The sequence below is a fragment of the Nothoprocta perdicaria genome, unplaced genomic scaffold (assembly GCF_003342845.1).
Source record: "Nothoprocta perdicaria isolate Ctin4 unplaced genomic scaffold, notPer1 scaffold_27, whole genome shotgun sequence".
Taxonomy (NCBI): domain Eukaryota; kingdom Metazoa; phylum Chordata; class Aves; order Tinamiformes; family Tinamidae; genus Nothoprocta; species Nothoprocta perdicaria.
The window spans coordinates 3,977,849-3,989,860 of record NW_020455499.1 but is presented as its reverse complement, the minus strand read 5'-3'; the positions used below and the strand labels follow the sequence as shown (position 1 = coordinate 3,989,860).

Below are 12,012 nucleotides of genomic sequence, written 5' to 3'. Positions count from 1 at the left end.
CAAAGGTTAGTGGTATAATTAAGTAGCTTGGTTTTTATTTTTTTTTATTTCCACTGAGAATGAAAAAATGTAATCCACTGCTTTCTACAGCTTAATCCTGCTATGTTTTGAAATATTATTACATAAACTACAAAAAAAAGTATTTTATTTCAAGTAAACCAAAGACATTTAAACAGTTCATCCCTGAATTTTTCTTAAGCAGAACAAGCTAATTTTGCTGTGACTACAGCATTTCCAACAGAAGTGAGTTACCTTTGGTGAAACAGCAAGCAATGGGTATTATGAGGTACTGCGAATTACATTATAATCACAAGCTGTTTTAAAGAAAAGCTGATTTCAATAATGGTTAACTCTAACTAGCCACATTTTCTGAAGCCATGTCCAATGCCACCAAGGGGAATATTCTAATCAGCTCTGAAACACGTAAGACTGCTARTAGTTCGTTATGCAAGTGTGATGGGTTTGTCTCCTCTAAAATAACYATCTATGCTATTTGTCATAATAGGGGGCAGGTACTGTATTTTCTATAGTAATTTTAATATCTGAAGAAAAATAAATAAAACCCCACAACTGTCCCTAGTGTATTTGAACATTGTAARATCAACAGAAGTTTCAGAACAATTTCTTCCAATTCTTAATGGTCTAACTATGCTGTAATATGAAAACTGTGATACACTGTAATTGTATTAAGGTTATAKCCAGATATTTTGCTCTTAAATCACAACTCTCTGAAAACATTACCATGATCAAGTGCTGTGCAATCCTCCACAGTCCTTTCAGAATGACATAAATGATTTAATTCCACTTTTTTCTCCCCTTTCAACAGCATGATAAACATTTTAAATCTGTGCATAAAGAAAACTGAATTATGAYGTATTATTTTGCATTTTTACATCTTCACAAAAAATTGTGTGATATCACAGCCATACTTCGTAGCTAAAGAACGCCTCTTCATCTGACTTCTTTCTTTAGCTTGTTTTGCAGTTCTCTGCAAGAGCGAGAGAGATGCATCTGTTCAGTAATTAAGTTACTAGGCAACAGTATTTTGTAGAGAAAACATTAGCTCTCAGGTTAAACTTTTTCAATCTAATTTTGTAGTAGACAACATACAAAAATGCAGATGTGTTCATTAATGTGACATGTTCTCAATCCTCCTTAAAATAGGACCTTCCATCCCTGTTGCTCTGAGCCAGGGGTCCCTTCTGCCCCAGGCTCTTCTGTGCTTGTCAGTACCCGAGTGCCCAGGTTCCGCTGTGATGCCCATTGCACATTTCCATGGCAGGAATGGAGAAACTTGTGAGCATACCAACCTCTTTGTGGCAGACTGTGCACAGAGTCTGAAGGTTTTCCAGGGARCACTGTCCTCCTCCACTATAAACTGGTTTGATATGATCCACCTGCCAAAACTGGCCTTCTGTTGGGTTTGTTATAATTTCATTCAGCTGCAGGAAACAAAGGACATGATAGTARTAGTGTTAAATAAGCCATCTGAACTACACATGCTCTACAGCAAGACCAAGGAAGAAAAAAAAAAATAGGTAAGTAGCTATGAAGGAAAATAAGTTAGCTGCTTTTTTGTTATTTCCAGTGGACAACAAAAAGCTGTAGTTCTGGTTGCAAATTATTATTATTGCAGCATACTGAAGCACATTACAATGGATCAAGACAAGATRCCTACTACTGTGTTCCATACCAATGAAAACAGGAGTGGTTCAGTTTGTCTTGACRGCTGGTTAGCTTCTTATGCAGCTATGTTTTAATTACATCCCTTATTTTATCCATTAAGTTAATAKGGTGTTTTTCAGTTCTGTCTGTATATTGGTAATTATACTTTTTWATTATTATCCATTTTTATTCCTGAGGAATCTTCTGACACTTCTCTCTCTTAAGGATGAAAAACACATTTCCAAGACACAATTTTCTTTGTTTTTCCTTTTCCTTATTTTGTGGGTACAGGGTAGAAGCCTCTATTTTAAACATTTTGGATTTCTTTGGTAGCTAATGGTTTGCATTTTACAAAGGAAGCACTATTTACTATGGGATTACACCAATTGGTTGTTACACCTTGCAAGGCAATATTATTACCTGCCCTAGGGGAAGGTGAGACATCCAAGAACTCTCCAGCAGTTTCTTCCGTTGACTCTTCGGCGCGTCCCTGATGCTGAGATAAAGCTCCTGGGCATTCTGATTGCAAAACTGGCAAATGCCACGTTCAATTTCAAACACTCTAGTTCTCAGGTAGCTCTGACTGGAGCGAATGGAGAAGTCCTCCTGGCACGTGTGGGAGCAGAACCGCGTGTCCCAAGCAGGGGCCAGGCAGTCCTGGCCACGCTGCACCGTTGGCTGCTGGCAGCTGAGACAAAGTGGGGTCCCTTGGCTGTCCAGTGCCTGCAAATAGCCCTTGGGGAGGGAGGAAATACCTTCTTCAGCCTGATCTGAATGAAGAACTGAGGAAACTTTTCCATTTTCTACAACCAACCTGTTCAGAGAAAAGAGTACAGCTATTCATAAAGCACAAATTCACTGATACGTTTCAGTAGTTATTACGCATTTGCAAATTTTTTCTTTTAAAATACTCATTCCAATAGAAAGAATATCCTGCACAGTACATRCTATTTATGTTCTATTTCAGCAAAATTTGACAATGAGAGAGATTTTTCTTTTGAATGTTATACATGTATAAATGCAGTAAACTGAATAATAATTCTTTTTTTTTCAATTCAATAGTTCAGGTCAAAATATTACTCTTATTTATACAGAAAAGGTAGTTTCTCTCAACTGTGTATACAAATAAATGTAAAATGTTTCAGCCCCTCCTTTAATGGAAGTAAAAGGTCAAAGAAAGTTCCTGTTTTGTCRCAGCAACTCCTATGGCTACCCATCAACTTCCTACTAGAGAGTAACGTGAATATGAATAGAGTATAAATAGAGTAACACTGTAATCACTGTAGCAGATTAATAAACTTACTTTGGGGAATGACCTGTTTGTTCAGTAGATGCATCTTTATTCTTCAGACATCCTCTGCTTTCTTTGGAAATGAGGCGAACGCTGCCCCCGCTGCTGTTGGCTTTGCTMAGGGAGGCTGCTGCAACATCCTCCTTGGTCACATACCTAAAAATTCAAAATTCACTCACTATACTTGGTATTGTTCTACAAAACCAACAATTTCTCTCAGAGAACATCCACAGTCATCTACAGCAAGATYGATAGTGCACAACCCTTTAAAATATTCCTAGTTTGCAAGTGTCATATGAATGAAGTTTGAAATATTTGCTTCTCTGTAATATTTCCACATTACGTAAACTACTTTTTCTAGAAACAGCTTCAGCTCTATTCAGTAGTTTGCTTTACATAAACCRTAATTAAAAATGTGAAAATGATTTGATACTGTTTGAAAATTAAGTTTTAAAGCCATTTTCTTTCATTTAGATATCGTATCACAGATATTCCAGATAAYATGGAAAACTTTACAAGCTCTGGAGAATTCCTTGCTTACTTAGTTTATYTTTGAACCCGCTTCTTTATTTTATTGTGAAATCATAGAATAYACCAGAGCTCTTAAAGTTTCTTCATTCTGGTCATTCTTCAAAACACTGCTATTCAGGCAGCTTCTCATTAACACACTTTGSCTGTATGACACTAGATGCTAAACCCCAGACTATGGATTTTTCTTGTGAAAAGAAACAATTAAGCATCAGATTAAGAAACACTATTGAACTTCCTGCTATTCATCCTTTTCACATTACCAGAAGTACAAGATCTGCTATAAATTTACTTGAAAWCTTATCTACTGCCAAAATATAGCCACCCTGGACAACATCATAAGTAGGGATTCAGAAGAAAAACGAGATTCTGTAGAAGTACCTTGGTGAGTAAATCTGTATGCATGAGAAGTTTTGTGAAGAGCAGTGACAAAACTGAGGATGCAAATATACATCAGGGAAAAGAGTGTCATTATCAGAGAAAAGAACAGAAGTGGGAAGAAAGCTGAATTTAGATCTGAACAAGAATTAACTTTTCATCACTTTTCAGTGACACTCACCAAAGAAAACAATGGTTTTGAGAAATGTCATCCATTGAGGACAGAAAAAAAGTAAAGTAAAAAATGAGTATGACAAAGAGTTGGAGTAGACCGAATTCTGAATAAAACATTGTGTCATTGGTGGCAACTAGTAATTTATCATCTTGTATTTCAGTGCCTGTAAGTAGATATATATTTTGACCTTAATTTAAACACATGAAGCTTCTTCCATCAGTCAGTAAAAAGAAGAAAAAGAAAACCATACCTTTTTGTGCTGCTAACCACTGACTGCTTTTTAGACACCTCTTCTGCAGCAAGAATTGGACTATAAAATATCTGACCACTTTTTCTGACAATTTTCTGTTTCATTGCTGTTAGATGATTCCATTCTTTCACAAATCTCAGTATCTAGTAGAGAATGCTATTGTCAGCAACACAAAAGATACTAAACTGAATTACTTAAATACAGGGGAACTTCTGCCTTCTCAATATGTCTTTTCAGTCTTACAAATAGCCGCGATTTCTTCTGCACCCCCCCCCCCCTTTTTTGGTGATGCCTATACCTCACCAAAGGGTGGGCTCTGTCAATCAGGTATCTGTCCCATGAATCTGAATTCAAGTCTTGCTGGAGAACCTACTAAAATAATGAGTTTTGTTTCTACATGATATAATTTGATTTTCCAAGTTAAGTTTCTGTCATGTAAGGAGAAAAGTAAGAAAACTATCCTAAACAGCTAACACTGCATAAATGATTAAAAACCTGGATTTTTACTTTGAGTCCTTGGTTTGACAGTGTTAATGTTCGCTTTAAATGCCATTATGGATGTAATCTTTATTRCAGAAATAAGAGAAGCTATACATTTCAGAGTACTCATGCCCTACTAAAGGAACATTTTGTCAAAACTGTAACTGTAACYGATACAAACTAGCATATTTTTTATTCACAATGTACCATATTTAATGTATAACCTTTAAAATGTTATTTTGTTGATTTACAAATGCTAGTTACTAATCCTGTAAATGAGAAATTAAGTGATGCCTAGTTGGATTCCATCTATGAAAATGTTAACAAGATGTATGATAATTTGCCAAAGCAACAGACTGCATAATTAATATTCACATCAACATTTAAGATCTATTTGCATTGATGAAATAGTACCTAGATCCCAAGCCCTGAAAGTGTTCTGCATTTATTTTAAACGAGAAAAAAACACCATTCTAAATTATCATCATTGCCACAATAAAATTTGTTCTTACCAAGGATCGATTTCTTTTTTGCTGGAAAGCCTCTGGTAAATCCTCCCAGTTATCCAACTGTATGTCCAATGGAATGAAGTTATGATTCAGTGGTTCACCATCCTGGACAGGGAAATAGTTTTGTTTACAGATGCAATGTAGCACCAAATGAGAAAAGAAAACAATGTATGTTTCAAATGATTATTCTCCCTCACAGCTAAATTTGGGCCCCCAAGTAAAATGTCTCAGACAACTGATTTGCTACAGATGCATGATAATCCCACAAATACACCTATTTGTGCAATATTACCTTAGTATAGAGGTGAATTCTATCAGTATTCCTGCTTGCACAGAACATAAGCCCATCATACACCGGAAACATATTTGATTTATCTACATCATCTACAAAGAGAAATAAAATTGAGATTAAATATATATATACACATATATATATATATTCTTAAATCTTTCATGTCTAGGCTAAAACATTTTGGTGGAGATTTACATGGTACTTAGCTTAGTAAGAACATGATCTCAATATAGATATACTCATCATGAAGTTAGACTTAATTATCTGCTATCAGAGACCYTAGTTTTCTCTTTCATTCATGCAGTTTATTCAGATGCTAAAAGTAATATGATACCCATCYTTTAAGAAACTTCCTCTGAAACTTCTCACTTTCTGTGCCCATGACTGTCCTGGATAGAAGTAAATACCCTGACAAGCTTCAGTAAAATTGCACATTTTTACTTAAGATTCAGAGCACCTAATTTGATAGCTTTTCATAAACCCACCACAGGAGTGACAACTCAGAAGTTATACAAAACAGTTGGGTTCAGCCCTCCTGAAAATTGAGTGCATCTTAAGCTAAAAATAAAGGACATGGGTTAGCTCATATACATGTCTCTGTCTTTTAAATGTGTACTCCTATTAAAAAACTTACTCTACGCCAGTAGCATTTAATATAGTTTTATGGATATTATGACTCATGTTACATACGAGTCTCTTTCCTTTACCTTCTTCACACTTCTTTCCATTTTCATTCTCCTTTTCAACAACTTCCAATTCACTGATCTTGTTGGACTGTTGGGTTGTTGTTTCCACGAAGCAATCCCCTGTTTCATCTTCTTCACTGCATGCTGCTTTCTCTCCAGTTCTTTCAGAGTCCTTTGATACATCTTCTTCAGTCTGGCTAGCAGAAGATTCCTGTTTTCTCTTAACTACAGGGAAAAGAGCAAGAAAAGCTATCATTCAGGCTTTCTGTAAAAATAGAATCCATATACAAAATGCAGAAAATATTATGCAATTAAAAAATCCCACGTTTTATAGCATTATTACGGTACAATCCCTAATAAGACCAAATTAGACTAATTTAAGCTAAAATTCAAACCTTTCATGTTTTAGCTATGTCGAAATAGAAGTTTCTAATTGCCAGTATTACTATTTGAAAGGAAACTATATGGCATACTGTTGTACAAATGCCAATATTTACTCTAGAAAAGCATGCGTTAAGTTTTCTCTTCCTTCTTACCACATWTCTGAAACCAAAGCTCAGTGGTGGTCAAATAAATTACTCTGATCATGACTGTATTGAGTTTTAACACTTGCTTCCCTAATGGTGGGAAGAGGCAATTCCAGAAGTAGCTACAGTCTCATTTGATTCATAGGAAAACTGACCAATTCAATTCAGGACTCAGCATGTCATGCAGGAAGAAATAAAAGAGAAAGCTGCAGATCACGGGCGCCCCTTGAAGGGTTCATTAGAACRGGATTCACAGAGCTAAGAAAAAATACCAAATTGGGCTGCCTGCCCTGGGGGTCCTGCTTTCTAGAGTGGGTGCAACATCAGACTCTCCTGGGTTTTTAGGTATCTTTCGCAATGCTGTGGATGGATGAATCACCAAGAGGTCAGGGTTCTGTACCTTCCTGTTCCTTTGCTGACACCTGACATTACCTTTAGCAACTCCTACAAAACTGCTTCATCACGCAATATTAGATGAAAAAACAGTATTATAAACAGTAAGTAATAACAAACAAGTATCTCTTATATGCTAATTTTAATATTAGGAAAACAGCATGGAACAAGATGTTCCATTTATGAAATTTCATACRCTCAGCTTAATGTCAAAATACACGCAACCAATCTTGTGGTTAGCAATTATTTATTATATGCAGCTGTTTTATAGCACAAGAACACTAAGTAATTTCCAGGCAGTGTTCTCTTTCCAACTTGTGAAGTTCAGAACTTGACAGACAATATCAGAAAGGATTTATACAAGCTTTAAAAAAGGCTCTCAAATTCATAAAAACAAAACAGAATCCAGCCCACCAACCATAAAGAAAACAGACTGCATCTCCTACTTCAATGGCATACAGAAATGAATTTCTAAGAATATGTTTTAAGTTTCCAGATAGTTTAAATAAATTAATAAAGAGACATCTTATTCTAAMCTGTTAGAAAAACAAATGTTCTATTTTCAAAGTAATGACTTTCATGACTAACATACCATACTGGAGTTAATAAAAATGTCTACCTGGCCATATCAACTACAGAAAAAGGAAATTAATTGGACTTAGAATAAATATTAAGTACTCTTATTTATAGAATTTATATCCTCTTAATATTCTTCTGAATTTTCCATTTGCACAAAATTAACATATGTAAAAAAGCCTAAGCAAAAACAAAATTAATGTCTGTTCATCATTTGGCCAGGTCTGTGAATACGTAAGCATTTAAAAAAAAAAAAAAAAAAAAAGCTATACTCTGAAGGAAATCACAAATGAATATGCATGCTTCTTTGTGCAGCACAGGTCACTTACCATTACTGCTTTGAGGGCAATTGCACATTTCACAGTAAGGGAGTAATTCATTATTACTGTACGTGCAAACATCACAGTGCCAAACTTTAGATAAAGCCGTGTTTTCACTTGAAGGATTTAAGCCACGAGGAGGGGCTTCATTCTTTTTCTCTGTAAACAAWGYGGTTTTTTTTCCAGCCRAAGAATTTTTCTTGCTGAACCTGACTGGAGTAGATCCACTTATGCTTCTCGATCTTTTAGCTTCGGGTTCATCAGTATTTTTATGACAAATTGAATCCACATCACTCATTCCTGTGCAATCTAGGTTTTCATTACTCTTCTCTGCATCYTCTTTTTTGACTTCAAGTGAATCTGAAGCTAGATTTAATGGTTCACTGCAAGAAAATATTTTGCGTTTCTTCTCAGTGGAGGATTTTGGAGAAAAGAAGGAACGTATGTCATGCTGTTTTTCCTTTTCAAACTAGTAAAGGGTGAAAAAAAAGTAAACCCTATTTATAATTACAGCACCAGAATCTGTTAAAATCGTAATATCTTTATTAATAGAAATTACTATTAGAGTTAACTTTTGTTAAAAGCAGAAACAAGTGATACTTCTTTTACATGAGCTAAAAGAAGTTAAACTCAAAATTGCTGTCCTCTTTTCTAGACAATWGACTTAAAATTCTTATCAAAACTCTGAAACAGCAGTATCAGAGGACAAATACATAAAACTGACACGCTGATGATGTACCTTAAAAGGAGAGGCTTTAAAATGTAATAAAACTGCAAAGTTTTAAAATGGCTGTAGGAGTTTTTGTGCTTTTAGGGCTTAATAAGGTATAGAGCTTAGCAAARGTAGATGATGTAGTATAGCATAGGGCAAAGAGCATAGGGCATGGCGCTCAGAAGATCTCGCGATGTCACGGGAGTTAGGAGCATAAAATACACAAATGGCATTTTTTTCACTCCTTCAGAAAGGAAGTGAAAGAAATCACTCTCTCTGTTAGCAAAGTTTGTAGTATACAAACAAAGTGTAATTGAACAAGCTTTTTTTTTTTTTTTTAAATAAAAGAACACTGAAAAAAACATAAACTTTGAGTCTTACATGTGTAAATAAAAGATCATTTCTGAAGTCTTCTAGATTTTCATTTGGGGTCCAGGTTTCAGCAAAACTCAAAAAATCCCATTTGTCCTTATCACCTTCTTCAGCCTGCATTTTTTCTTTTTTGCCATTCAAGGTGCTGCCTGTAACTTTGGCCTGCAAAAAGAAAACTTGCAAAAAGTTCCTGGGGAATTCATACGTTGGAACTGAGTTAGCTAAAGTTACTCAGTTTGCTTCTCTTGCAAATTCACTTCAGTCTTTGTAAAGTGAGAAATTCAAGAGGAATTCAAAATAATAATTACTTTGGTATTTGGCAGTTCGAGGTGTCTAATGCTTGGACARTGCTCTAGAAAAGCAAAATGTTATTTAGCACTTGCACATAGTGAATTCTGTATTATTTGGGTCTGTTCCACCACACATACCTTACGATTCAGCATGGCCCACATAAGAGGATCCAGTGTTCCTTTTGCAATAAGGAAGTGAACGTTTACAGAACTGCACTGTCCAATTCGATGTGCTCTATCTTCTGCCTGCTTAATGTGGCCTGGATCCCAATATAATTCRGCAAACACAACATGAGTAGCAGCAGTAAAAGTTAAACCCTAGATAAAATTAGAAATATTAAAAAAAAATAAATAAAGAAAGATTCTACACAGAAACCGAGTATTGAAAGTGCCTGTAAAAACATTTTTAAATAGATAAAAGATGCTACAATTATTACTATGTCGAGCCTCAGGTAGATGTTAATAAGATTCAGAAAATATCAAACAGTTCACAAATGCTGTACATTGCTCTTCATTGTGGAAGTAACATCTGTTTCTTATTAATCTGGTATTTTTACAGCAACAGAGCTTTACTGATTATTCAAGTATGAGATGCTGCTGTTTATCTTCATTTTCTTTAACTTCACGGAGGCTCAAAGCAGTTTATACTGTTAGTATTAAAAAAAAAGTCCGCAAAAGTTGCCTTGTGTACTGCCTTTAGTACACTTCAGTCACCAAGTGACTGTAATATTTATACTCTTTATTATTTTACATATTTCCTTTTTTAACCTACCTGACCAGCTGCCTGAATACTCAAAATAGCAATTCGTGTGTCAGGATCCTTCTGAAACTGATTAACAAGGTGTATTCTTTCAGCAGAAGGAACACTTCCATCTATTCGTATGTAGCGAGCCTAGAAAATTAGAGACATCCCCATCAGTTTTGGGACACACACATTCATCCCTCCCAAATCCACTCCCCCAATCCAACATTTACAACAATAACATCCCAGAAACATTTATTCTGCGCCTGTTTTGGGGACAGWAGTAAATCATACGCCCTTTGGATTACATCTAGAGAAATGGAAAAGTAGCATTCTTTCAAAGAAAGCGGAACATGGGCTTTTAAAATGGAATGGAAAAATATAATTCCACTGACAGGGTTATTAAAATTATTTAATTATGAGCATTTGGAAAATACTACCTTACTATTATAAAAGAAAAAAAAAAAGCCTCTATTCCCTTAGCAAGGGTTGATTKTCCCTAGTCAACAATATGGAGGTAGTTTGCAGATACATTCACTTTTTGAATTAGATGTACAAGCAAGATTATGGCATTCTGCAAAACTAAGAAAGAGGAAAGATAACTTAAGGGAAAAAAAGAGAAATTTGTGGAAAACTCAGGAAACAGCTAACTACAACATCTATTTCAGAATAACCTATTATAATAGACGAGCGTTTATCTCTGAAATATAAACGTTTTGCAAATCTACGCAATCCTTTATATCCAATGACTTAGACCTATATATACTTAAACTCAATAAATGCCAGTGTGCACAGATAGCTCTACTGAATTCAAATACAGCTGATTTGTACTTCTAAAGCTTAATGTTAAAGCTGAGTATACAAATATTAAACCATTACCTTACATTCTATAGCAGCCTCTGTACAGGCTTGAAGCATGTTTAAGTGGTGAGCAAAAACTAGAAATTTTAATTTGTCATTTTCAAGCATCATTTTGATATAGTCCTTTACTGCTCCTGCCTAAAGGATAAGAAAGTGAGTCTTTATTAGACACAGAGAAATCTTCAAAAAGACAGTTTTGACATTTCTCAATTTCCTGAAATACGAAAAGGCAGATGGGTCAACTTCTCGGTTATCCATTCCAAAATATTACTAAACACTAATACTGCTAAGTTTACAATTTTTCAAATTCAAACCACAACATTAGTAAGTATTCAATTATTCAAATTAATTTTAAAATAATACTATAAGTTTATGTCTTAGAGAGACCTATCCCATTCTTTCAGAGAAAATAACAAAGAAAAAGAGGAGTCTTTTTTTCCAGGATTAAGCTGTAAATAAATACATTTTAATTAAAAATATTACCTGACATAARTCATATAATGATAAAGAAAAGATTTTTCCCTATTAACATATTTTAAAWGGATAATGTAACATTTAATTAAAACTTCTGTATCTTTCTCCCTAAAGAGGCATTCCAAAACTGAAAGAATAATCTAGTTGCTCCCACAATACTTTAGTTACCAAAAAATGCTCTATTTAAAGATTTAATTGATGTATTTGAAATAACATTTTCAAGATCTTCTTTAAAAACTATTAAAATACCRATGATATGTCCCTAAGCCTAGAAGATGCATTCACCACAGTCAGCAGACTGTGCCTGGAACCTCTCAGCCTACTTTGTGGATATATAATCAGCAATAGCTTTAACTTAGCAATGGGAGTCAGTCTAGGTCATAAACATACAAGGAAACCAACAGTGTTTCCTCATATTCAAATATAAAACAAACCAATCAACCTCATCTAATATTCAGTTCAATACAATTAATTGCATCTAAGTTAAAATA

General features: G+C 34.7%; 1 protein-coding gene across 1 annotated transcript in view; it reads right to left on the bottom strand.

The window, feature by feature from the left end:
- Positions 1-859: 859 nt before the first annotated feature.
- The window catches only part of ZRANB3 (zinc finger RANBP2-type containing 3), a 37,153-nt gene continuing 26,000 nt past the window's right edge, over positions 860-12,012 (bottom strand). Inside the window, exons 9-21 of the mRNA XM_026040885.1 lie at positions 11,066-11,185; positions 10,217-10,336; positions 9,583-9,762; positions 9,164-9,316; positions 8,080-8,539; positions 6,276-6,479; positions 5,569-5,660; positions 5,280-5,381; positions 4,288-4,430; positions 2,969-3,112; positions 2,086-2,479; positions 1,311-1,442; positions 860-988 (exon numbers count right to left, since the gene is read on the bottom strand). Coding sequence (XP_025896670.1) covers positions 890-988; positions 1,311-1,442; positions 2,086-2,479; positions 2,969-3,112; positions 4,288-4,430; positions 5,280-5,381; positions 5,569-5,660; positions 6,276-6,479; positions 8,080-8,539; positions 9,164-9,316; positions 9,583-9,762; positions 10,217-10,336; positions 11,066-11,185 — 2,343 coding nt within the window. The 3' untranslated portion in view covers positions 860-889. The remainder of the gene's footprint in view (positions 989-1,310; positions 1,443-2,085; positions 2,480-2,968; positions 3,113-4,287; positions 4,431-5,279; positions 5,382-5,568; positions 5,661-6,275; positions 6,480-8,079; positions 8,540-9,163; positions 9,317-9,582; positions 9,763-10,216; positions 10,337-11,065; positions 11,186-12,012) is intronic.